The sequence below is a fragment of the Trachemys scripta genome, chromosome 2, assembly GCF_013100865.1.
Source record: "Trachemys scripta elegans isolate TJP31775 chromosome 2, CAS_Tse_1.0, whole genome shotgun sequence".
Classification (NCBI taxonomy): Eukaryota; Metazoa; Chordata; order Testudines; family Emydidae; genus Trachemys; species Trachemys scripta.
In genome coordinates this window covers 81,697,080-81,723,452 of record NC_048299.1, presented here as the reverse complement: position 1 = coordinate 81,723,452, position 26,373 = coordinate 81,697,080, and the positions used below count along the sequence as shown (strand labels likewise).

The following is a 26,373-nucleotide window of genomic DNA, read 5'->3' as shown; positions in this document are numbered from 1 at the left end:
AATAGCAGCTCTCATGGCAGACCCACATTATACACTATTTTTTAAGGACAAGGTAGCCCCCCCCCTCCGATTACATCCCAAATTCCTTCCAAAGTTGCATTCGTCGTTCCACATCAATGAGCCGATACACCTACCAACTTTATTTCCTAAACCACATGCAAACTCTTTTGAATTTACCATGTCTACGTTAGACGTACGCAGGACTTTGTCCTTCTATTTGGATAGAACCAAGCCCTTTTAGGAACTCTTCGTCTCCATCGAGAGTGTTCCAAAGGGACATCTATTTCTACCCAGAGACTTTCAAACTGGATTTCTGAGTGTATCCGACTGTGCTATCAAATAAAGAAAGTGATGCCTCTAGCCGGCATCAGAACTCACTCCACTAGATCTGTGGCTACCTCCATGGCTTTTCTACGCAAAGTTTCCCTGGCTGATATCTGTAAAGCGGCCACTTGGTCTTCTGAATACATATTTGTTAAGCACTGTGCCCTTACTCAAGAACCTCTCTCTGATAACACGATTAGGCAGAGCTGTATTATCTACTGCATTCCTACCACATCCAAAATCCCTACCTCCTTGAGATACACTGCTTTTCAATCACCTGGAGTGGAGCACCCACAGGGACATCTCTTGAAGAAGAAGAGGAGGAGGTTACTCACCCTGTGCAGTAACTGATGTTCTTCAAGATGAGTGTCCCTGTGGGTGCTCCACTACCTACCTTCCTCCCCTCTATTTCGGAGTTGGGGTAGCCTCCATTGTAGAGAAGGAACTGAGGAGACCGGTCGTGCATGTGTACTATAAAGGTACACTTGGGGGGGCGGGGGCAGGCTCTGCGCTTGCGTGACCGGTACAAGTACTGCTGTTAAAATCTCCAAGCGAAGGCGCAGGGACGCACGAACACCTGGAGTGGAGCACCCACAGGGACACTCATCTCAAAGAACGTCAGTTACTACACTGGATGAGTAGCCTCCTCTCTATCAATCCAGTAGTATGCTATTTTTATTCTGCACTAATTGATCAGTCTTTTGATATCAATCATTCAAAAACTAAGTTTTAAGGAATACAGTGGGGAGACACTTTATCTTTGTACTTATTCAAGATAAGTCTATTTTCTATCATTGATCAATATATTGACTTCTTTACTAAACATGCATCTTCTTAAAATTGAAAGGTACTTTCTAGCATGCCTGTCTTAACAATGGGCCCAAGTAAGCATGCAGGCACAGATTCCATCTTCCGAACCAGGAATAGCTGGGGCCTGACAGCCTACCTAAGCATCTTAAAAAGGGATAGTTATGTCATTATGGCTCTCATGTCTTTCCTGACTTGCATCTGCTAGAAGGATGGTCCACACCCAATATCAGGGTCACTGTGGGTAGATCTACAGTACAGTAGAAGACCCATGGCACAACTCAGCTGGCTCAGGTCAGTTGACTCATGCTGCAAGGTTAAAAATTGCAGTGTAGATATTTGGGCTTAGGCTGGAGCCTGGGCTCTGAGCCCCCGGGAGAGGGGCGGGTCTCAGAGCTCAGGCTCTAGTCCGAGCCTGAATGTCTATACTGCAATCTTTAGCTCTACAGCTTGAACCTCTTGAGCCTAAGTCATTTGACCCAGCTCCAAAACTTGGTGCCGCGGGTTTTTAATTGCAGATATACTCTGTATGACTTAGAGAAACTTAATTAACAGGTAAGAAATTACCTTGGTATAATTAAATTTGTAAAATTAAAAACTAATATGAGGTATGTTTGTCTTCTAGGCATGCAACTGTCTTGGTTGAAACCATCAAGAAGGGCATTCATGATGCTGATGCTGAGGCAAGAGTGGAGGCAAGAAAGTAAGAGTTTTGAGTGAACTTGTAATCTTGGTTGAAAGATTTGAAGCGCCGCATCTCCGCCCTTGCCCCTCCCTCCCAGAAAGTCCTAAGCGCCGCCAAACAGCTGGGACAAACAGCTGTTTGGCGGCGCTTATGACTTTCCGGTGGGGAGAGCGGGGATGCGGCGTGCTCCGGAGAGGAGGTGGAGTGGGGGTGGGAAGAGGTGGGCCTGGAGTGGAGGACGACGGGAACAGGCGGGCCTGGAGCATCCCATGGCAAAGTCAGTGCCCTGTTCTGCTCCGGGGAAGCTGCTGCTGTGAAGGTGCTTCCTAGCATCCTTGCCTGTAGCACGCTGTGCTTGTGTGAGGTAAGCCATGGGCACTTCCCAACCACAGTACAGTACTGTACAGTATATAATGCCTTTTGTCTGCCCGAAAAAAATTTCCGTGGAACCTAACCCCCCACATTTACATTAAATCTTATGGGAAAATTGGATTTGTTTAACATCATTTCACTTAGTTGCATTTTTCAGGAACATAACTACAGTGTTAAGTGAGGAGTTACTGTATGCTTAAGGTATTTAACTGTTAATCACTGAAGAATCTGGTTGAAATTGATCATTTAATATAATCCTAAAATGAACATTTTTTTCCATGCAAAATGCCCTACCTAATTTAGTAAAGCTTAGAAGAGTTCCTGGTTTTTGTTTTGTAAAATCTGATGACTTCAGTAAAATGGAAGTATTGTAGATCAGTATTTCTGCCTAATCAGTCTCTTACTTCCATGAGTACAAAACATCATTGAACAACTAACAGTTCTTTTGTTAAGACAGACGATAATTCTGCTCATCCTCCTATGCTTGTTTTCTGCAGGGACAACAAAATAAAATAAATACCTATCATCTATATTTTGTCAATAAAGGTAATTAACAGTCCTTTGAAATATAATAAGGAAGCATATAAGTAGCATGAAAATGACCATTTAAAATTGGTGCCTTTTTCATGCAAGGTTTTAACTTGGAATCTGCCCTTCTTTGTGACAGTAATGCTTATTATTTTCTGTTACAAAAGATTCTTTTTTGGAGAGATTCACTGCTTGTCACACATGGAGACATCCAGTTACACAAGAATAAAAAAACAAGTATAGGAAATAAAACTGAAAATTAATGGATAAAGCTAGTGTTCAACCCCTGCTCTTTTCATAATCTCATTCAAATCCATTAAAACTAAATACATAAAAAAACCCTTCATCAGATACTAAGTTTACAGATTTAAATGCTCAAAGTTTAGTAAGTGAAAATGTTAAAAGTCTTATAATTACTCTGAAACCTGAAAATTCTTATTGCAGCAATACCTCACATAGCACTAGGATGACCAGATGTCCCGATTTTATAGGGACAGTCCCAATATTTGGGGCTTTTTCTTATATAGGCTCCTATTACCTCCCTACCCCCATCCCAATTTTTCACACTTGCTGTCTGGTCACCCTACATAGCACACATTTTTAATTTCTAGTTACTGTTAAATATAAACAGAAAAATGTACGGTGTGTGCCATGTGAGAGTTTCTTAAAGAACCATACGTTTTTCTTTTGGGTAGACAGAGGCACAGAGAGGTGAAAGCGACTTGCCCAAGGTCACCCAGCAAGTCAGTGGCAGAGCCAGGAATAGAATCCAGGTCTCCTGAGTCCCAGTCCTGTAGCCTCTTCACTGTACCACTCTGCCTAGCAATGAAAATAAAACTGCCAGTACTTATTGTTAGCATTCAAATGGTCTCAGTTAGGATTTGAAATCCTCACCTGATTGTGATAAATGGAACTGGGAAGGGCTAAATTCACTCCACTTTGGCTGCTGTAGTTTGGCTGTAGACCATTAAGGCAGACCACTACTGCTATGCCACCAGGCCAGTCTTTTACATTTGTGTAATGTGCAATGAATTCTGAATTACATGAAAAGTACATCTATTTAAAATGCAGAATCAATATCTAGTATTTCTCAATGTTATTTCGTAAGCACCTTCTGTTTTCCAAAATAATAATTTACTTCAGAGGCAAATTTTGAAGCAAAATTAAATCACCATAAATCTTAACTAACTTTTTAAAAAATTCCCTTTTGAGAAATACCCTTTATATTGTGCTGGTTCACTGAAAGTTTCTTAGAATGGATCATTCTGTGACATCACAGATACTATTGGCTGATAATATTTGATGATATATTCTGGGGCATCTTCAGTGAGTAGGAAATATCAAAAGATATATCACAGAGAATGTGATGGGAGGAATAAAGTTATTTTGAAAAGATTTGTTCAGACTTTTGTGCTAGATGCCTCCATAACCTGGCTAGTGGAGAAGCATTCAGCACATATTTCAGTGCTGGTGCGACTGGGAGCGACGCTGAGATTGCTCAATTAGGGCAAATTGCAAAGAATGGGGCAGACAATCCCCAAAACTGGTGGTTATTCTGATACTTAGATTTACCAAGCCAACAACAAAACAGATTCTACAATACATTACTGGTTACCCAGAAGCCAAAAAACACAGTTCCCTAAAAGCAACCCAGCCTTTGGGCTCCCACTCAGACAGCCAAGTCAAATATGATGAGGTTTATTGAAAATCTCGTTCATCATATGAAAAGTTCTATCAGTCCCAAAGGATCGGACACGTTACCCACCAAGTTAATGAATATTTCAGATCTTACACAAATACATGCTTATAGCCAATTCTTATTAACTAAACTAAAATTTACAAAGAAAAGAGGGAGAATATTGGTTTAAAAGATCATTATACATACAGACATGAATGTTGATCTTAAGTCAATTTCATAGTGGAGATGGTGAGCTTTAGAGTTGTACAGAGTTCTTTTAGAATTAGTCCATAGGTGTAGTCCAATATTCAATATCGGGGTGATCCAGATGGCACTGGAGATCTCAGTCTTGTGGTCCAAGCTTCCCCTGATGAAGCATAAGAAGATTTGAGATGAAAGGATCAGGTCCCAAGCGTTTTTATAGAGATTTTTTGCAGCCTCTTGTGTGAACAATAGTCTTCTGAAGTAATCTTCTCTTTCCTAAGCATCACTGGTAGTTAGCTACATTGATTAGTATAAGGTAATTATTCATTAAGCAATTCATAGACCGTTTACTACTAACTTCAAAGTGAAATATAGACAATGATGTTATCATACCCAAGTTTCATCTAAATGTTAATACTCCCTTTTGATCTCTGAATCAGTAGAAACTGTTTACACGGTTAATATTAACGACACATAAGTAAACACATTCAACTACTCTTACCTCTAATTCTCTAACAATACAATTTTCTATTTCAAAGCTCTAGTCTGTCTAACATGAAATGTCCCTAACTACCATTTACATACTTTTTTAACAATTTTATAAACGTTGAATTTGGGTCAATTAGCCTGCTAGTTGTGTAACCCTTTCTAGCCTGTGTCACAGCTGGATTTTCATTTTTTTCTGTGTAGTTTAAAAAACAACAAAAAACAAACAAACAAAAAACCTTGTAGCAGTTCTACCTGGCTGTTCTTTTTTTTTGTAGGACTTACCTGGGTCTTAGAAGTCACTTTCCTGGAGAAGCAGAGGCTCTGTACAATAACCTTGAGCCATCCTATCAAAGAAGTCTCCAGACTTACTTGAAGAATTCTGGCAGTATAGCATCTCTCCCTCAGTCAGACAGGTCATCTTCAAGTTCACAGGAGAGTCTCAAGTAAGTGTCACTTAAGCGATTCCCAGTCTGAAAGAACAAAAATTGTCTAGTTCTAATGTGCCTACAGGTTTCAGAGTGGTAGCTGTTGTTTTTGCTGATACAGACTAACATGAAGAGTTCTTGTGGCACCTTAGAGACTAACAAATTTATTTGGGCATAACTTTCGTGGGCTAAAACCCACTTCATCAGATTCATGGAGTGAAAAATACAGTAAGCAGTATATATATTACAGAACATGAAAAGATGGGAGTTGCCTTACCAAGTGGGGGGTCCATCCAATCAAGGCCAATTCAATTAAGGTGGAAGAGACCTATTCTGAACAGTTGACAAAAAGGGATGAATATCGACAGAAGGAAAGTTACTTTTGTAGTGCTAACAAGGTCAATGCAATCAAGGTGGACGTGCCCATTCACAACCGTTTTCAAAAAGGTGCGAGTATAAAGAGAGGGGAAATTATTTTTTGTAGTGACCCATCCACTCCCAGGCTTAATTTTGATGGTGTCAAGTTTGCAAATTAATTCCAGTTCTGCAGTTTCTTGTTGGAATCTATTTTTGAATTTTTTTGGCTGAAGAATTGCCATTTTAAAGTCTGTTATTGAGTGTCCAGGGAGATTGAAGTGCTCTCCCACTAGTTTTTGAATGTTACAATTCTTGATGTCTGATTTATGTCCATTTATTCTTTTGCATCGAGACTGTCCAGTTTGGCCAGTGTACATGGCAGAGGGGTATTGCTGGCACGTGATGGTATATATCACGTTGGTAGATGTGCAGGTGAATGAGCCCCTGATGGTGTGTCTGATGTGGTTAGGTCCTATGATGGTGTCCCTTGAATAGATATGTGGACAGAGTTGGCAGCAGGGTTTGTTGCAGGGATTGGTTCCTGGGTTAGTATTTCATTGTGTGGTGTGTAGTTGCTGTTGAGTATTTGCTTGAGATTGGGGGGCTGTCTGTAAGCGAGGACTGGCCTGTCTCCCAAAGTCTGTGAGAGTGAGGGATCATCCTTCAGGATAGGTTGAAAATCCTTGATGATGCGCTGGAGAGGTTTTAGTTGGGTGCTGTAGGTGATGGCTAGTGGCGTTCTGTTACTTTCTTTGTTTGGCCTTTCCTGTAGTAGGTTACTTCTGGGTACCCTTCTGGCTCTGTCAATCTGTTCTTGGAGTGCTTGCTCATATCAATTCCAGTTAGTTGTGTGCGCGTGCCGTGTCAGAAACTTTTCTCTAGCAGCTACCCGTCAGGGTGGCTGTGGAGCCCCCTGGAGTGGCACCAATATAGCGCTCTATATACGACCCTGCCAGCCCGACTCCCCCTTCACTTCCTTCTTACCGCCAGTGACGGTTGTTGGAACAGTGGTCTCTTGCTCGCAAGTGCTCCACTAATCCCTAGCTCTTCTGCTTATCTTTGTATATAGTTACCCATTGTTAGTTAATTGTTCTCTTCTAGTTGTTAATTGTAGTCTTTAGTGGTTGGGGGTTTTTTTCCCCTTCAACGAGGGCCCCGCGGGGCTCTGGGGCATGCATCTCAGGGCTTTCAACCCTGTAGCTCCTGTGCCAAATCTATGCCCATGGGCGACCCCCACGACTCCTGTTTTCAGTGTCTGGGAGAAGCCTATCAGGCGGACATGTGCAAGATCTGCGAGGCTGACAAGCCTCGCACTAGAAAGGAGAGGGACATTTGTTTTAAAACAACTCCTCATACAGTCTGCCCTTCGTCTGCAGCAGGACCTGGCCCCGAGTGTCTTGGTGTGGAGTGTTCCTCCGTCAGTGCTGTCCACAGCACCGAAAAAGGACTCAGCATGCCCTCCCAGGGGCCAGCAGTCTCCTGGGGCCCAGAAGCGTTTCCCTTGGCATCACTCCCACTCGCCGGCTGCCCACAAAAAGCAGGCTAAGGACAAGACTCCACAACGGCCTGACATGGAAACTGCAGCCTCGGCAGGGCAGGGTGCGGAGCATGGGCCTACGGCCGTCAGATCCTCCGGTCAGGCTCAACCTTCATGGCCCCCGTCTTCCCAGGAAGCCCCGCGTTCCTGGACTCGCCGCGGCTGCAGGTGGAGGAAGTCATGCTACCCTCCACACTGGACATTTTTGAGGCCACTAGGGGGCTTATCGAAATGACGGCGCCCAAGTCCCCAGTCTCAAGGCCTCTGCTACCCCGAGGCTCGGCACTGTCAAGAGGCAAACCGGCTATGTGCGGGCCGTCTGCCCCCCAACCAGGATCTCTGCGCCGTTCTGAGTCCCGGCGCTGCACTTATGCCCCATGCCAGTCTGACTTGCGGTACTGGTCTCGCAGCCCTGACCCTCAGAGCCGTTCCCGCTCGAGGTGGTCGTCGGCTGAGAGGTCGTGGGCCTGCTCGAGGTCCAGATCCCAATCTGTGATCTTGCGGCACCGCTCGTATCGACCTCGGACTGCACTTCCCAGTCGTCGCTCTACGTCGCAGCACCGCTCCCATTTGCAGCACCATTCCAGATCCTGCTCCGGACACCAGTCCCGCTTCAGGTCGGGCCTCGATCACAGCACCGCTCTAAATCGCAGCACCGCTCCCCACCAAGATGAAGCCCCACTTTGTAGCGCCGATCGACCTCCTGGCACCGCTCCACATCTCGCTGCCATTCCCTGCAGCAGCACCACCGGTCACAGTTTGGTCCTCGTTATTCCCCACACCACTCATCCCATCCATTCGAGGAGGAGGTTTCCTTGGGATAGTACTGCACCGCCACCCCTTAGCCCTCCCACTCAAAGTTGGCCTCCCTCAGGTCAAGCAGAGCATCGGGGGGCATCGGAAGCGCCCAGATCAGGGCCGGGAAGTCTTAGACAGAACGCTTCAGTGCCCCACTGGCAACCCAAGTGGTAATTCTGGACCCCTTAGACGTACCATCCGGCCCAAAGTGCCCCCCCCCCAGGCGCTCCTTCACCATCCCGTTCAGGGTCTTGCCTCCCCGAGGCAACCATCAGCTGCTCACCTCAGGATCCATCGGAGAACCTGGATCCAACCCCACCCCCGGTGGAGGATACACCAGGGTTCGGGAGAAACCGGTCCCAGAGGATCAGGAGGCCACCACGGAACCGGTCCTACCGGTGGCTTCTTCCTCGTCATCTCCTGAATAGATATAGTCAGCGTAGGCCGTTGCGCCCTCCTCCTGGGCAGGGCCAGGGTCAGTCCAAGCCCCCTCCAGGCCCTAAGCACCCCTTTTAAAGGTGCACACGAGGATGGATTACCAGTCCACAACCCGGCCAGTTATCCTCCCTTTTTGAACTGTCTATCCCGCTTCTACCGTGCATGGTCCCGTATTACATCGGACCGGTGGGTGATCTGCACGGTAGAGGTTGGATATTCTATCCACTTCTACTCCTCCCCACCCTCCCATCCCCCTTTTCCATCCCTCTTCAGGGACCCCTCTCACAAACAACTTCTCATCCAGGAGGTTCAGATCCTTCTCGCTCTAGGAGCAGTGGAGGAGGTGCTCCAGGAGCTCAAAGGCAAGGGTTTCTACTCCCGTTACTTCCTCGTCCCCAAAGCAAAGGGAGGCCTAAGGCCATTTCTGGACCTGAGGGAACTCAACAGTTCCGCATGGTCTCCTTGAGCACAATCATCCCTTCTCTGGATTTGGGAGACTGGTACGCCATCCTCCATATGAAGGATGTCTGTTTTCACATATCTATCACCTCACATGGTTCCTCTGCTTCGTGGTAAACAAGGTACATTATCAATTCACATCTCTCCCATTCGGTCTGTGCATGGCTCCCTGCGGCTTCACCAAATGCATGGTGGTCGTGGCAGCGTTCCTTCGCCGCCATCACATGCAAGTCTACCCTTACCTGGACGACTGGCCCCTCCAAGGCTGCTCTTGTCAGCAGGTGGAATCACAGGTGCAAATGGTCAGAGATACGTTCGAACGCTTAGGCATCATTTTCAATGTCAGCAAATCCGTCCTCACCTCGACTCAAAGAGTCGGGGCAGTCCTTGATGCCAATCAAGCGTTCTTCCCAGAGGTGTGGCATCTGGCCCTCTTGCGGATAATCAGCAGCCTTTGCAGCTTTCCTACCACCATGGCGAGGCAGTGTCTCAGGCTGCTGGGCCACATGGCGTCCTGCACCTACATGGTGCAGCATGCCAGATTGCGACTCAGGCCTCTGTAAGCGTGGCTCGCGCCATGTATCGCCCTGGCCATGATAGTCTGGACATGGTGCTCACGGTTCCAAGGCATATCCTGGATTCCCTATGATGATGGCTCTACCCCTGCATGGTGAGTTCTGGGTCACCTTTCCCAGCCCACCTTGACTCTGGTAACAGATGCGTGTGCACTGGGCTGGAGAGCGCATCTCAGAAGCCTGACAACTCAGGGCTTATGGCAAGTGGAGGAACTGGCTCTGCATATCAACATCAAAGAGCTCAGGGCGATCCACCTTGCGTGCCAAGCGTTTCTGTCCCGCTTGCAGGGCCACTGTGTAGTGGTGCTCATGGACAATATCACAGCTATGTTTTACGTAAACAGGCAAGGCGGAGCCTGATTTTCTCCTCTCTGTCAGGAAGCCCTCCTACTGTGGGAATTTTATCTAGCCCACTCCATCCTTCTCCAAGCTTCATACCTGCTGGGCATTCAGATCGTGCTGGCGGACAGCTTGACGGTTCCTTACGCACGAGTGGTTGATTCGTCTGGACATCATCCACTCAATCTTCCGCAGTTGGGAGTTTCCCCGAATCGACCTGTTCGCCACGCGGGCCAACAGGAAGTGTCCAACTTTCTGCTCCTTCTAGGGTCACAGCCCAGGCTTGATCCAGATGCATTCTTGATTCCATGGTCCAGTCAACTGTTGTATGCTTTCCCACCATTTCCACTCATCCACAAGGTGCTTCTTGAGGCCCACAGGGACAGGGCGGACGTCATACTGGTGGCTCCAGCTTGGCCTTGCCAGTGCTGGTGCCCCCCACCCTCTTGGACCTGTCGGTCCAGTCCCTGGTACGTCTACCTCTCGCTCCTAACCTCATCTCGCAGAATCACGGCTGCCTCCTTCACCTGGACCTTCAGTCGCTCCACCTCGTGGCCTGGAAGATCCGTGGTTGAACCAGGCAGAGCTCGCCTGTTCGGACCCGGTGAGGCAGGTGCTTCTGGAGAGCCGCAAGCCATCTACCAGGGCCACTCACAAAGCGAAATGGAAAAGGTTTTCTATCAAGTGTGCCCAAAGGCAGGTGCTTTTGCTCCAGGCTTCGATCCCGTGTATCCTGGATTATCTCCTGCACTTGAACGACCAGTGCCTGGCATTTAGTTCTCTCAAGGTCCATCTCGTGGCTATATTGGCTTTTCACTCCAGTGTTTCCAGGCGCTCGGTGTTTGTGCACCCCATTGTGGAATGTTTCCTGAAACGTTTGGAGAAGATTCATCCCCCGATGAAGCCACCTGTTCCGGCCTGGGACCTTAATTTAATTTAGTTCTTTCTCACTTCATGGATCCTCCCTTTGAGCCATTAGCTTCCGGTTTGCTCCTTTATCTCTCTTGAAAGGTTGCTTTTTTGGTGGCCATCACCTCGGCATGACGCATGTCTCAGCTGGGGGCGCTCACATCTCAGCCTCCGTACACTATTTTTCATAAGGACAAGGTGCAGCTTAGACCTCACCCTGCCTTTCTTCCCAAAGTCGTGTCCTGCTTTCATGTTAGCCAGGACATTTTTCTACCAGTTTTTTATCCAAAGCCACACTCCAGTCCTCATGAAGAGCAGCTGCATTCGCTGGACATTAGAAGGGCGCTCGCCTTCTATACTGACCGAACGAAGCCTTTCCGCAAAACAACCCAGTTGTTCGTCGCTTTAACAGAGCGGATGAAAAGTCTTCCAGTCTCTTCCCAGCGGATCTCCTCCTGGATCACAGCCTGTATTCACACTTGTTATGACTTGGCGAAGGTTCCTCTGCCTGTCATTATGACTCACTTCACCAGGGCACAGGCCTCGTTGACAGCCTTCCTGGCCCACGTACCTCTTCAGGAAATTTGCAGAGACTGCCACGTAGTCTTCAGTGCACACCTTTACGTCACACTCGGCCATCATTCACCAATCTCAGGACAATGTGGCTTTCAGAAGAGCAGTGCTTCGATCTGCAATACCTTGACTCCGACCCCACCTCCGAGGTAAGGCTTGGGAGTCACCTAACTGGAATTGATATGAGCAAACACTCAAAGAAGAAAAACGATTAGTCACCCTTTTTGTAACTGTTGTTCTTCGAGATGTGTTGCTCATATCTATTCCATTCTCCCTCCCATCTGTCAGAGTTGCTGGAAAGAAGGAACTGAAGGGGGGTGGGGTCAGCAGGATCATATATTGAACGCCATATCTGCGCCACTCCAGGGAGCTCCACAGCCGGCCCGACGGGTAGCTGCTAGAGAAAAGTTTCTGACAGCCGTGCATGCTGTGCACGCACACACCTAACTGGAATAGATATGAGCAACAAATCTCGAAGAACAACAGTTACAAAAAGGACGAGGAACCGTTTTTTTCTTCACTTCACCAGGGGGGTATTATAGTTTTAAGAACGTTTGATAGAGATCCTGTAGGTGTTTGTCTCTGTCTGAGGGATTGGAGCAAATGCGGTTGTATCTTAGAGTTTGGCTGTATACAATGGATCGTGTGATGTAATCTGGATGAAAGCTGGAGGCATGTAGGTAAGTACAGCAGTCAATAGGTTTCTGGTATAGTGTGGTGTTTGTGACCATAGCTTATTTGCACTGTAGTGTGCAGGAAGTGGATCTCTTGTGTGGACTGGTCCAGGCTGAGATTGATGGTGGGGTGGAAATTGTTGAAATTCAGTTCCACTGAACAGCGGAATAGGGTAAGTTCTATGATGAACAAAAATGAGTTAATTTTATCTTCACAATTACTTCTTCAGTTTTCTTTTTCAGTATTGTTCTAATTGCTAAAATGAAGTTGAAATTGGCACTTTGCTGCAGAACAGTACTGCTATCCTCAATAGGTACACCTTATCTTCATCTAGAAGCCTCATTGGAAAAGGACTGGTCTTGCTTCATAAATAGAAGCTGCATGTGGTGATGGAAAGAGTAGTACGTGGAGGTTCTATCCTTCAAATTATGGAAGACATCCTGAACACAGGGCCGGCTTTAGGCCGATTCGGCTGAATTGGGCCCCGCGCTGCAGCTGTCCGCCCCGCCCCCAGCTCACTTCCCCCTCCTCCCCTCCCCTGCACGCCCCGCCCCCTCCCCTCCTTCCCGTGAATCAGAGATTCGCGGGAAGTCTGAGAGGAAGCAGGGGCGGGCCAGCAGCACGAGGTAAGCTGGGTTGGGGGCGGGAGAAGGGCTCCGGGGAGGCGCGGCCCGTTCCCGCAGGCCCCAGTGGCTCTGGTCCGGCTTGGCTCCAGCCCGAGGCTTCCGCGGCGCGGCTCGGGTCCCCTGTTCCCCCCCCCCGCCGCCCCCCCGGACCCCGCGCCCCCCCCCCCCCCCCCCCCGCGGCGCGGCTCCGGTCGTCCCCACGGCGCGGCGCAGCTCGGGTCCCCTCGTCTTCCCCCCCCGCGGCGGGGCTCGGCTCCCCCCGTCTTCCCCCCCCGCGGCGGGGCTCGGCTCCCCCGTTCCCTGCGGCGCGGGTCCGTCCCGTCCCGTCCTCCTGCGGCGCAGCTCGGGTGTGTGTGTGTGTGTCCCCCCGTCCGCGCAGCTTGGGTCCCCCCTGCCCCCCCCCCCCCCCCCCGCGGCGTGGCTCGGGTCCTGGGGGCGGGGCTTGCAGCAAGCCCCGCCCCCAGGAATCGGGCCCCGCTCTTGCTAAAGCCGGCCCTGCCTGAACATATGAGGTTCTGTTCTTAAATCACATCTAGTATAGGCTGCAATAGAAATCTGTGTGGAAAACTTTTGGGAAACCAAAATTGTCAAGACCTTAGTCTAGATTAGTGATCTTCCGAAATGAGTTAACTTGATTTTCATTGATTTTGTTTGTAGGCCAAAGGGGAGTAGAAAGAATGCACCCCCCTCCACCCCCAACACTGAAATGTTAATTTTTTGGCAGCAATACTTTTGACTAGTAGCCTTACAAATTGTGTCCCTTCCCTTATCTATGCCAAATTTTAGCTGCAATATGTCATTTGTAATTATATAAACATTTTTAAATGGAAATTTATAGGGAACGGAGTTGGCAACACTTTATCTTCAACAATGAATATGTACATTCACCGATGGTTTGCTTACCCTTTGCTTAAGCTAATGCATAATCACTACTAGGAATTTCATTTGTAATCCTGTCATGAAACTAGAAGGGTTGCATGTGGACTGAATATTGAATTGTGGATAAGATAGAATCTTACCAAAGGACTTAACATTCCTGGGTAGTATCTTTACATCTCGGTGTTGGGAGCCATGTAGCTCCCAAACTATTTAAGGTACATTGTGTAGGAATGTTAGGAGCTAGATGAGGAAATCCTAATATTAAAAGCAATTGAAATAAAAACACAAGTGATTTTTTACCTTTTGAGTTACCTGAAGTTACTACTCTGGCTTTTATTGTGATTGTTCACTTCCCTCTTCCCAACACTGAGCTTGGGAGTCTGCCTATATCAGTATGTCACCTTTTATCAGTATATGTGATTCTCTATGGTTTTCAATATTATTAACTTATAAGAATCTTAAATTAATATAAATCTTACAGATCCTTTTGGGCTTACAGGATTAATTGTATAGTATAGTGTGGGCACTATTGTTATAAGAATAAGTGATATTACTTCTGCCAGCATCCTTACTAAAATAGATTCACAAGATTGGAAAGTTAATTTTTTACCTGAAATTTTGATTACCTACAAAAGGGGAATTTTAAAAGTTAAGAGGATTTTTAGTTTTATCTGTCACTATTTTCCCCCCCACACACCATGCTCCCCATTTAGCCTCTACTATTAATGTTCCAGGCTCTGCACACTCGTATAGAAATCTCTGCATCATTTAAACACTTGATATGTGTCCTAACATAGAAATGCCTATAGATGAATCAATGAACAAATATCCTGCCATCAGCTGTCTCCTCATTAGTTAGTGTTCTACTAGTCTCCTTTTGTCTTTTAATCTCTCCTTTTCTCACTTCTGAAGCATATAGCCAGAATTAGAGGCTGAGCACTAATAAAGGGAGTGTTCCTGGCTCTTGAGAACAAGAGAACTGGTTTTTGGCTCCTTACTTGACAATTAGTGCTTAAGGGAGAGGAGTAGACCAGAAAATTTTGTTTGTGCAGCACTCCTCACCAAGTCAGGATTGGAAGAAAATGTAGAACAAGAGTTGGAGCAAGGAGTAGGTTCAGAAGAGATGATTTTTTTTTCCTTTTTTCTTTTTTTTAAGTGGGGTTTATATGTGAGGAGGTGTAGAAAGCAAAGCAAGAGAAACAGAATTGAGCCACCTTCAGCACCCAACATATTTCCCTCAAGCCTCTGGCTGGAACTTGATAGTTCTGTATGTCTTCAGTTTATATTAAAGGGTTTATATTATGTCTGCAGTCACCAAAGTGAATACTATAATAATACTATAGCAAGGAATTAATTGTATAATGTTCAAAAACAGATGATGTATTAGGATGAGCATGCTTTATGGGTCGTTCTGTATAATGTGTGTTACCTGAATACAGTTCAGAAAGTAGAAATAGAAAATCGAAGTGAAAAGATGGACTGAAAAGTGTTTTCATAATGTATAATTGCTCTTTGGATTCAACTGAGATTTCTCTTACTAATGTAGTTATTGTTTGCTTTTCTTTCAGTCGTCCTTTATCTTCTAAATGGTCCACAGCCAGCCCAGCAAGTATAGCTGGCAGAGGTATGCTCTCATTGCTACACAAATAGACTTGTTTCTTACAAATTGACCATCTAGAAAGTTATGTTCATATTTTAAATTAGACTTAGCCATAATTTAAGATTTTTTGTATTTTTCTGTGTTTATTCTGATACAGAATTGCATTATTATATGTGTTACTAGTTCCACCTATAGTTAAGACTGCTATCACTTTCCATTGTAAGACCCTGTTTTTTCTGTTATATATAACCTTGGCATACTTCAGCTGTTTGGGCTGAAATTTTCTGTGGTGGGTTGGAATTTATTTTTCAGCTAAAATAGTTCAGCCATTTCAGAGAACAAGATTAAGGAAAAATACAGAATTTTTTTCCTTTAAAAAAAAAAAATCCTAAATCTATATAATAGAGAAGCTCTAGTGCCTCTGTGCTTTGGAACAGGGACTTGAATTTTGGCAGGGGGATCAGCTTGATGCCAGGGATGTACCTTTTTGTCCCTGTGAAAATTCACCCAAAATTGGCCAAGGTCTCAGCCTCTGAAAAATCTCAGTTCTCCCTTGCTCAATAGAAATGTATTAGAGTTTGGCAGGTAAATTCTCAGAAGATTGTTCTGGATATGCTCTAGTGTGGGACTGTAGTGGCTGAGCAAGACTTTTCCTGCAGTTGCCCCTTCTGGTTGTTGTGGTTCCAGACACAAGAATGGAGAACGGGGAGAGTCAGTGATGAGGAGAAAGAGAAATGAGCCTGCCTGGACTGCAGAGAGGGTTGCAGGGGCTGAGAAGTAGGGGGGAAAGCGGAGAGAGGCTAGGAGCTCCACGGGGGAAAGGGGTAAGCAGAGATTGAGGAAAGGACAGGAGTCTGAGAGGGTGGATAAGAACAGAAGGGTTTATAACCACTAAGAAACACTCTTCAGCACCTGTAATGGAACCCAGAATTTGAATCATAACACTGTTCTGCTGTCAGCAAACAGCTGTCAAACCCACTTGTAAAGTCTCTGTCTTGTCCTCCTCTAATAACAGCCTACTGCTACCATTAGCAGTTGTTCCATTAGCTCAAGTGGTAGAGATCTAAAGATCCTAACCTTCTAGGTGATCCATTTGGGGAATCAGTATGGTTCCACGTGAAATAATTTGCCTTTTTAAATTGTTAGCTATTTATTACCAATGATCCTTTGCTAATCTTGGGGTTTCTTAGCAAAAATGGTAACACTCAGAGAAATGCAAAAATCAATCTCTCATCAGCTAATAGCCATTAGACTACTGATAGTCTGTTACTGGAAAAGAGAGACAGTCCAGAACTGAAGGAATTGTTCTCCCAAAATATGGGAGGTTATAGAAGAATGAACACATCAATTATGTATGTACCCAGCAAAAATGGACCCTTAGATATGTGGCTACCATTTATTCAATGCTCAAAGTAAGTTTGCCTGCCAAAAAAAATGCACACGTTTGATATACACATCTGATTTGATAAATATGAGCAGTCAGTAGTTTCATTCAGTTTAATAAAGTTACCAGAAATAACACATCCTGGATAGTATAAGGAGTAATAAGGTAGCATAAGGATTATATTGCTGCATAATTTTTCTCTAAACAAAAAAAAACCCTCACTATTGTAATTATCTGTTTGTTTCTGATATTTACATGACCATGATTTGTAAACCAGTTAAACTTTCTAAATAAATAAATAGATATTAAAAAAACACACACACACACACACACACACAAAAACATAACACTACTGTCCTCTATTAGGTTGAAACTGTAAAGTTCAAAAGGTAGTTAAATGCAAGAATTGAAGTTACCTGTGCAACCTTAATTCACCATCTTGTGTGTATGCATTGATAAGAATCTCATACTATTCTTTTATACAGGACCGCTGCATCATTCAGTGAGCAAGATGGACCTCATCAGGGAATAAGTCAGGGCTGTGTAGTGAATGAGACTGTTGTCTCTAGGACTTTTGCTTAATCTATTGCAGAAATTGGAAGGATGTTTTGAGTGAGGCAGGAGACTAAGGACGAGAAAGGATGGTCTCATAGGCCAGGTAGTTGAATTGTGCCCTGGAAAATCAAATTCTGTGCCTGTTTCTGTCACAGAGATCCTATTTGATGCTGTCTAAATCATTTAAACCACACCTTTTTTACAGGTGGCCATTAACTGTGTTTCTCATTTTCTGGATGCCAAACTTGAGACCCTCCGGTCTGATTTGCAGAAAGGCTGAGCACTCACAGCCATAAGTGAAGAGAACTAGAGCTGTGCTATGAACATATAAAGTGCTAGAAAAATGCTAAGTACTCTTAAAAATCTGGTTCTGGTTGCATCAAGTTGGGCATTTTAAATAAGTGGACAAATTTGTCCTAATCTCTTTGCCTCAGTTCTTCAGTTGTAAACTGGAGATGATAATACCATCTAATCTCACAGATAATGTGAAGATAAATTAATGTTTATGAAGCACTTGGATACTATGATGAATGGACCACAGAACTGCTTATGTGGAAATTATGGGGAGGGATAACTCAGTGGTTTGAGCATTGGCCTGCTAAACTCAGGGTTGTGAGTTCAATCCTTGAGGGGGCCACTTAGGCATCTGGAGCAAAAATCAGTACTTGGTCCTGCTAGTGAAGGCAGGGGGCTGGACTCGATGACCTTTCGAGGTCCCTTCCAGTTCTAGGAGATAGGTATATCTCAATATATTATTATTATTAAATAATTTTGTACTTCGTGCATGGGGTAGGAAGATGAAATGGTGTGTATTAAATAAGGCGTGGGACAAGGTATTGAATGAGGAAGATAAAATAAACGAATGATCCCCCTTCCCTGAGCACTATCTATTCTATGCACTGAATGAGGCAGGGGTCCTACTGGAAAAAATAGTATGTTATTCTGTAATTAAAGATTATATCATAATACATGCACACAGAGGGGCTGAATTAAGGTTGCACCGGCAATCACAATTCTGTCATTTTAGTATCTTTTGGGGGCTTGATTTTTTCAACCTTAGCCTTCTGTTAACATAGTTACTTTATATTTTACATTATATAGGATTGTATTGAATGTATTGAATCAAGTTAACCTTATGGTTTATAAGACCATATACCGAATAGAGATGGAAAATCTTAGCCAAACTTTTGATAATAAGTGGGCTTAATATAGATTTGATTTTACCATCTTTACTCTTTTTAGTTTCAGGAAGTAGCAGCAAGACTGCTCCAAGTCCAGGAACACTGCAGAGGTCCCGCAGTGACATTGATGTTAATGCTGCTGCAGGTGCAAAGGCACGCCATGCTGCTGGACAGCCAACAGGAGCTGGGCGCTTGTCTGCTGCTGGTCTACCTCCTGGATCCTATGCTTCACTAGGTGAGAGATCCTGGCTTACTGTAAACTGTTTCTTGGAGTTCATAGAAAGCAAATAGTAATGAAAAAATACTTCCTTTATTGGAAAGTATTGTGTATGGATATTTGGTGCATTCATAATAGTAGTACCTAGGCACCAAGTGCTTGAATTAAGGGGCATCAGTATTGTCTGGCTAGGAGTTACTGTCTTGGCTCCCCTTTTTGATCAAACTGTCTTTGTATGGAGGATTTTAAGAGAGAGCTAATTTTGAGGCATGGAGGTGTTCTGGATCCTTTAGAGCTTCCTTTATTGAGGAAGAAGGCCAGTGCAAAGAGTGTCTTCATTATGCTCTTAAAATACATGAGACACTCTCATTTGAACTCTGGCAGCAGATAAATAGAAGGGAGCAGTCATGGTTTCTGCCAATTTTAGAGGCAATATTCTAGTCACCATTAGAAATCTCAAATTCCCATTTTATTAAAAAAAAAAAAAAATCTAAAATACTTTTGTAGCTAAGTCATGGTGAAATGTTTCAAGCTATATAAAATGGTTGCAGTATTCCAAATTTGTCACTGTTTTGTACAACTGTGTACATTGTTGGTTTGGAAGAGTTCTTCATAGGTTTTCCAGCACTGCTGTGTATATTTTCACCTAAGTTGCATTTTTGTGGATGAGTAACATTACTTCTGTTAGACATAAGAAGTGCTACCATGATATCTGTCTGAGGAGAGGTCTCTTACTGGTAGCACTTCTGGTGTTAGATGCTGGAACTGTTGCAAACTCCAAACATGAACTCTGAGTCATAATCTGTCCATGCTCTTCTTCATGGCTCAAGGCAAGGCTGAGATTTAGCCTTAACTCTACAACCATTGTGGTAGGGAAGAGCAAAGGAAAAAGGCATGGTAGAGACAAAAGAAAGAAAGAGAAATGGTCAAATTAAAATACCATTGGAGGAAGAGATAGAGAATAACAAAGTTATCCTACCTATGATAAAGTGAAAGGATTACTTTGGTCTTTTGCTAAGTTAAACAGAAAAAAACAAATTTTTGGTTAGAACAGTGTTGTGCTTTCAGAACATATAAAGGACTACATATTTCATTCCCAACACCTCCTAGATAGGAGTTTAAAAGAACACCCACATTTTCAAGAGGGTAAATGCTGGCAGTTGTATGCAGGGGAATGACTTGGAGGAGGATTTACTCATGCTGTTAGTTTCATAGCTAATTTTTATGGGATGCATTCAGGACCCGTTCCAACATATTCTTTAAATCTTGCTTTGATTAGCTGGAAAGTATTGTCTCGCTGGCAACTGTCGTTTGGACCCCCCCCCTTTTTTTTTTAAGTTATCCCTTTGTGACATACCTGGGGCACAATCCAGACTAATCAGTAGCTGCCCTCTAATGTGGGGTGCCCTTTACAATGGTTTGCTGCTGTAGCCTCCAGCTCAGAGACTGCTCACAATCAGTCTCCAGCATGTAAATCACTCCCAGCTGTGTGTACTGCAGCCAGTCAGCCACACCTTGGTTCTTACCAGCCTAGGTTATACTGCAGGGTGACCCCAACAGACTCCTAGTCTTAGATTTCCCCCTAGAAATGTATGTCCTGTACTGCCCAGTCCTCTCCTGGACAATCCAAATTTATATAAAATCCATTATTCCACCCCAAATGGAATTTCCCAGACACTTCATTTTAAACACATTGGATTAGATTAAAAAAAAAAACCCACAAATTTATTAACTACAAAGAGAGAGATTTTAAGTGAGTACAAGTAATGAAGCATAAAAGTCAGAAATGTTTACAAGAAAAATAAGATAAAATGCAACTGGTGCCTAACTTAACAAACTATGTTAAATTCAAAGGAAAGTTTTCTCACCACATACCTTCAGCAGTCTCACTGACCAAACTTTTTAGCCAGCACCCCTTCTCCCAGAGTCCAACAAATGCTTCTTTTGTCACTTCTGGTGCCGTGAATGTGATGGGCAGGGAGAAAAAGAAGGGTGCGTTGGGGTGTTTGTCCCTCCTTTTTGTAGCTGCTCTTCCCCTTTTGAAAAATATTTCCCGCTGGGTATCAGGAGGCAAAAGGCTATGGGGAAGGGTTTCAATTTCCTTTGTTTCACTTCCTGCTTGATGGCTCTGTTTACTGCTTAAATGAAAATTAAGTAAAGCACACGTTCCTTTGTTTGAGACAGACCTGTTTGCCAACCTCAGTTTGAAACGTGTTAATAACACCACACGGTGGAATCTTATAACTTCCCATGCAGTGTTGCCACAAACATTTCATCTGGACAATAATGACCAGCGAATTGAGTTTTCAAATGATACTTCACAAGGCATACATTGTACAAAGATTATTACAATGATGTGTAGGGTGTGGACACGGGTACATTCTGTCACATCACCTTAGATTAAAATGGAAAAAATGAACATTGAGATGTATGTTTGATGGAAGAATTCCGATAATGTGACATTGGTTTGTGACATTGGTCTGGGGGGTTAAAGGTAAAACAGAATGAGTGTACATTAGTCCAAATGGAATAGCTATTATTTTGTACTATTCTCTTTCTCTGAATGATTAGTGTAGTGTTGTCTAATAATGCAAATTAGAAAGAGTTCTTATAATCAAAAAATAATTGTAAAAAGATTGTTTCGGCCCTTTCTTTGTGTTCTGGTAGTGCCAAACAATAGATTCAATTAATAAGAAAACTCACACAAGAAATATAATTTAAAATTCTACATATTTTTATTTTTGTCTGTGGTATCACATTCTTATTTATGGTCTATCTGAATCTGTGTAGTATCATAATAGCACTAATAGACTGAGGTATTTGAGTTTATTATGGTATCTTTGTACTTTTAAAAAATATAGTGTTTATAAACTGAAAATGTGGCAGTATTAGAATTGTAAAGGAAAGAAGGGATATGGGGAGAGTAAGAAAAATGTACCACATACTGCAAAATATTTTTGTAAAGATAATTACAGCATATAATTACAGTTATACATATTTTTATTTTCCTTCTGTCACATGTGGGTTCCTTGTAAATACTGTAAGACCTGTGTTCAAAATAGCTGGCAACTTCTCATAGAGACAGTATTAAATGCATAACTGCCAACTATACCAATGTGAAGGACAGGTAGAAAGAATAGTGAGAGTCCAGTATGGCTCCATCAGGAGCTCTTTAATGACCTGAAAACTAAAAGGAATCCTTCAGTAAATGGATTTGTCAATGTAATTTCCTTGTTTGACAGGGTTACTGGTATAGCAGATAGGCAGGAAGCAGTAGACAAGATCTTGATTTTTTTAGTAAGGCTTTTGATACAGTCCCACATAATGTTCTCATAAGCAAATTAGGGAAATGTGTCTAGATGGAGGTGGGTGCACAGGTTGGTTGATAAACCATTTTCTGAGTGGTTCTCAGTGAAATTGGAGAGGGCGTATCTAGTGGTGTCCCACAGGGATAGTCCTGGATCTGGTCCTATTCAATATTTTCATTAATGACCACGATAATGTAGTGGAGTGTGTGCTTATAAAATTTGCAGGTGACACGAGGCTGGGAGGGGTTGCAAGCACTTTGAAGGAAGGATTTAGAATTCAAAATAACTTTGATAAATTAGAGAACTGGCCTAAAATCAGCAAGATGAAATTCAATAAAGACAGGTGCAGAGTACTACACTTAAGATCTCTGGGACCCTCCCACACCACAGGGTCCACCCAAGCCCGACCATCCACACAGCAATTAAATAGCTCCACAACCTGAGACCCATGAGCCTGAGTCAGATAGCAAGGTCCAGCCCTGGGGGTTTAGTTGCTGTGTAGATGTACTGTATAAGGAAGTTACACCCTGGAATTAGGTTTCCAAGGGTAGTTGTGGAAGCCCTGCCTTTGGAGGTTTTTAAGAACAGGTTGGTCAGGGATGGTCTAGGTTTACTTAGGCCTTCCTCAGTGCAGAGGATGGATTTGATAACCTCTTGAAGTCCCCTTTTCTGTGCTTCTGTAAAATATTAAGATAATACTGTCTACTTTTTATGTTTTAATTTTATTTCATTCTGCTTTTTTTTACAATCACCTCTTAAAATAAAATGTTTTTCAAGAAATTACCATTTCTGGGTCTGTGCTTGCAGCATGACTGATAAGAATTTCTCAAGATTCAGAATTCTAAAACTTATGTAAACTACTGCAACAGTGGGTGGTATGTACCTGCCCCTGCTAAAGATGTGTGGTCTGGGACCCATATATTTGTTGGCTGTGGATTCACCATAGAATCTACTTTGCAGAAAGGTGCTCCAGACGCTCAGCTCTTAAAAATAAATAATCTAGTACTCTTAGTTAAGAAGATACCCTTGAAAATATGAACTGTGTGTAAACTGAAGCAACATAGCATGCCAGAATGTGCTGGCAGCATGAAACAGTACTGAGTAAACTGTCCCTTTTGCCCCTTTCATCTCAATGGGGTTGTTGAAACCTAAAATGACTGTTTAAATGGGCAAAATTGTTAATTATTTCAGTGCTGAGCATCTTACCAGAAATGTCCTACAAATGTGCTTATCCTGCTTCCAGTTTTGGAGAGTTTAATATCAAAATAAATACCAAGGCCACTGTACTCATAGTGTTGTTCGTGTTCATATTTAATTATAAACCTTTTAAAAAATTTAAAGTAGCTGTAGAAATCAGGACCAACTTATCGGGGCACACAGGTCTCTACTTACCTCTACCTGTCATTGCTTGTTTGTTATTGATGAAAAAGCATCTCCCCTGTGCTGTTACTGCATTAGAACTTATATTTGGTTTTGTAGCTATTGAATCAGGAAGACATTCTCTGCCAGACTTTAGTCATTTTAAGGTTAGTTCTGTTTTGAGGCCTGAAATTACTTGCATCCTTATAAGCAACATTCAGCGGATTATACATATCTCACTAGTACAGGGGTTCTCACAACAAATTTTTTGGCAGCCTCCATCTCTGGTTGGTGGCCGCTCTGACAATTTTTTTCCTAAAATACTTAATTACCTTTAGGAAAAACAAATAAATATGCATATTTACGTGTCCAAAATTATTGTAATTGATTGATGTAGGGTTTTTTGTAGACTCAATAGTAAAAATAATTATATTACAGTTATATTTTGGTGCCCCTGGCCCCCACTGCTTCCCCCCATTGCCTCGAGCTCCCTTCCATGGGCTCATCCCACTTCTTGCCTCTGGACCACAGCGCCTGGTAAGGCTGGGCCCTGTAAAAGCCCAGAGCTAGAGCCCCATGGCTGGAGTCGGCAGTGGGCTGAAGCCCTGAGCCCACAGGCAGAGCCCTGCTACTGTGGGGAGACTGAAACCCAAAGCCCTGAAGTTGGGGGGATGGGGGCGCTGAAGCCCACCTTAGGAGGCCTGCAGAGTCCTGCGGCTGCCACTGGGTGAGGGGGGATTATAGCCTGTTGCCCAAGCCTCTGGCTGAACTGAGGAGGGGGGGGCGGGGGCTGAAGCCTACCCTTGAGCGCTGCAGGGAGGGGCCACTGCTTTGTCCCTCCCCTACCTCTGCACAAGAGGCTGTTGTGACTGCAGGAAAAACCCCTGGTGGCCGCATGTGGCCACGGCGGCTGCATTTGAGAAACACTGCACTAGTAAGTACTGTAGTGGTACTCAGCCTTTATTTTGCTTATATTATACTCAAAATCTGTGTACTCCTTTTCTTGCAATACACACTCCATGCCAAATGACTAGAAAAATCTTGAATTGCTTAAGCTATACATACTAGTCGCCCTTCCTTTTTTTCTGCCTTTATTGTGCTGTCCTGTTTGTTTTTCTTAAATTTCTACTGCCTCCCCCTTTGAGGCTTCAAGTTAAGTGGGAGAATTTCAGAAGTGGGGTCATAGTGGTTCAGTAACACTATAAATGTATCTAAATTTGAATTCTTATTGACTGAGCACCAAGCAATTGATGTATCCTGAAAAAGTTCGTAACCTTTGCTTCCAGGGTTTGCTCAAATCTAGATAATGCAAATAGGTTCCACGTCTTTTTTTTTTTTTTGGGTGGGTGGGTGGGGTGGGGGGTCTTGTACCCTATCTTATATTAGGTTGGGAACCACTAACTTTTCTAAAGTTTACACAAATGAATTAAATCTACAAATGTCTTCAGTGTTTACTATTAATATAGTTTCTTTAATGAATGTTTTATGACTCTTTTATGAATGTCTTTATTCTAACACACTAAGTTTTCCCTGTTTCTTTGCTTGCTCTTTCAACAAAGAGGATACTTCTGACAAGATGGATGGTAAGAACTTGTTTTGTCTGCCCTCTTCTAATCTTATTAAAACATCTTTTGAAATTACATTTCATGTAAAGTACTTCATGTTTGTACTACATACCTTTATTGATCAGTATGTAAAATGTCTTCATTAACCCCTCTGTACACTAATTTTAGACTTAAAGTGGTTGTCTTTCAAATTACTGTATTTGTCAATATATCTTGATGTTATGGATGTCAGGTATCCAGCTTTAAAAGAAACTTCGTTTATCTTTAATCGAATGTTATTTCCATAATGACCAATCATATTATGAATAGAAGCTTTTGTCCTTCTTTATTTAGACACCGACTTTACCAGCTAGGGTACCCTCAACTTGAAAACTTAATCTTGAAAGTTTTGTATATGCTACTGTGAAAAGTTTTTGTATTTGGCGGTACCTTTTATGTTTCAGAGGTTCTGGGGTTTCATAATTTCTCCTGTATTGTCAGTCAGTTTCTTTTTTGCGGAGAAGACCTTTATAAACATCAATAAGGGAACAGAAAATTATTGTAAAATATTTTAGATCTTTTAAAAATCAGATGCATTATGTAAAGAGTGCTCTTGTAAGAACCTAGATTTTAAAATAGTCAAATTAGGAGACGTTTAACAAGACACTGTCAACTTTCATCAATTTAATTATTTTTAAAGATAATTATTGCGGAGTAGGCCTTCATTCATGGATTACATAACCTCCAGCATATTTAACAGAATGTTTTAAAGATTTATAGACTTTCCCTCAAATAGCATTTTAGTATTTATTTGTTCTATCTGTATATTAAACAATCTTTAGCTAGTTGCCAGCTATATCTCCTGTCATAATTGAAAAGGCCTTCTGAGAAGCAGCATTCCTCTAGCAATTGTTACTATGCTACAGCTAGATGCTTCCAATAAGTAGCTATAACTAGTGCTTCATCTGCTTCCTGCCTTGCCATAATAGCTGAGTTTGATATTTGCCCAAGGATATTAGCATTGGCCATGTTGGCTTGAAAGATGCTGAAATCTATATAAACTTTTGTCACATGTATTGTAACTATATCCTAGTGTTTAGAAAAATGAAGAACAATAGCTACTGTCAACAAAGCAGGCACCATTCCCTACCATCATCCCTATCTTTTTATCCATTGAGTCAGATGAGCTAATAATCATATTAAATGCACACTCATTCTGAATCACATCATAAAGGCCATCAGAGTTTAGCAGACCTCAAGAGGGTTTGAATTCCAGAACCAAGGTCTTCATTGAAAATGCAGTTAGGTGGTACACAGGAGAAGAGATTTTTAAAATACCAGAATCCCAAATCATTTGAAGAATTATGGATAACCAGCATGGTGCATTCACTTTGCAGCTAATTGTAAGCCAGTAAAGATCATGGAGTACAAGTGATGTTTTTCAAGTGGCTTTGCATATTCCCATTTATGGGTGTTGCACCCATTTGTGTTGCCTTGCAGTAGAATCCGCTTGCAGGAGTATCAGCTAGAGCAGGGATGACCAACCTG

At 43.2% G+C, this 26,373-nt stretch overlaps 1 protein-coding gene across 40 annotated transcripts in view; it reads left to right on the top strand.

The window, feature by feature from the left end:
• Window positions 1–26,373, top strand: part of CLASP2 (cytoplasmic linker associated protein 2) — a 277,986-nt gene that overhangs the window by 143,904 nt on the left and 107,709 nt on the right. For 30 of the 40 annotated variants that reach the window (XM_034761043.1, XM_034761035.1, XM_034761034.1 and 27 more), the window contains 5 exons: window positions 1,757–1,834; window positions 5,363–5,530; window positions 15,246–15,301; window positions 18,459–18,632; window positions 24,841–24,864. In XM_034761043.1, coding sequence (XP_034616934.1) covers window positions 1,757–1,834; window positions 5,363–5,530; window positions 15,246–15,301; window positions 18,459–18,632; window positions 24,841–24,864 — 500 coding nt within the window. The remainder of the gene's footprint in view (window positions 1–1,756; window positions 1,835–5,362; window positions 5,531–15,245; window positions 15,302–18,458; window positions 18,633–24,840; window positions 24,865–26,373) is intronic. The other 10 variants (XM_034761038.1, XM_034761076.1, XM_034761040.1 and 7 more) reach the window with 1 other exon arrangement.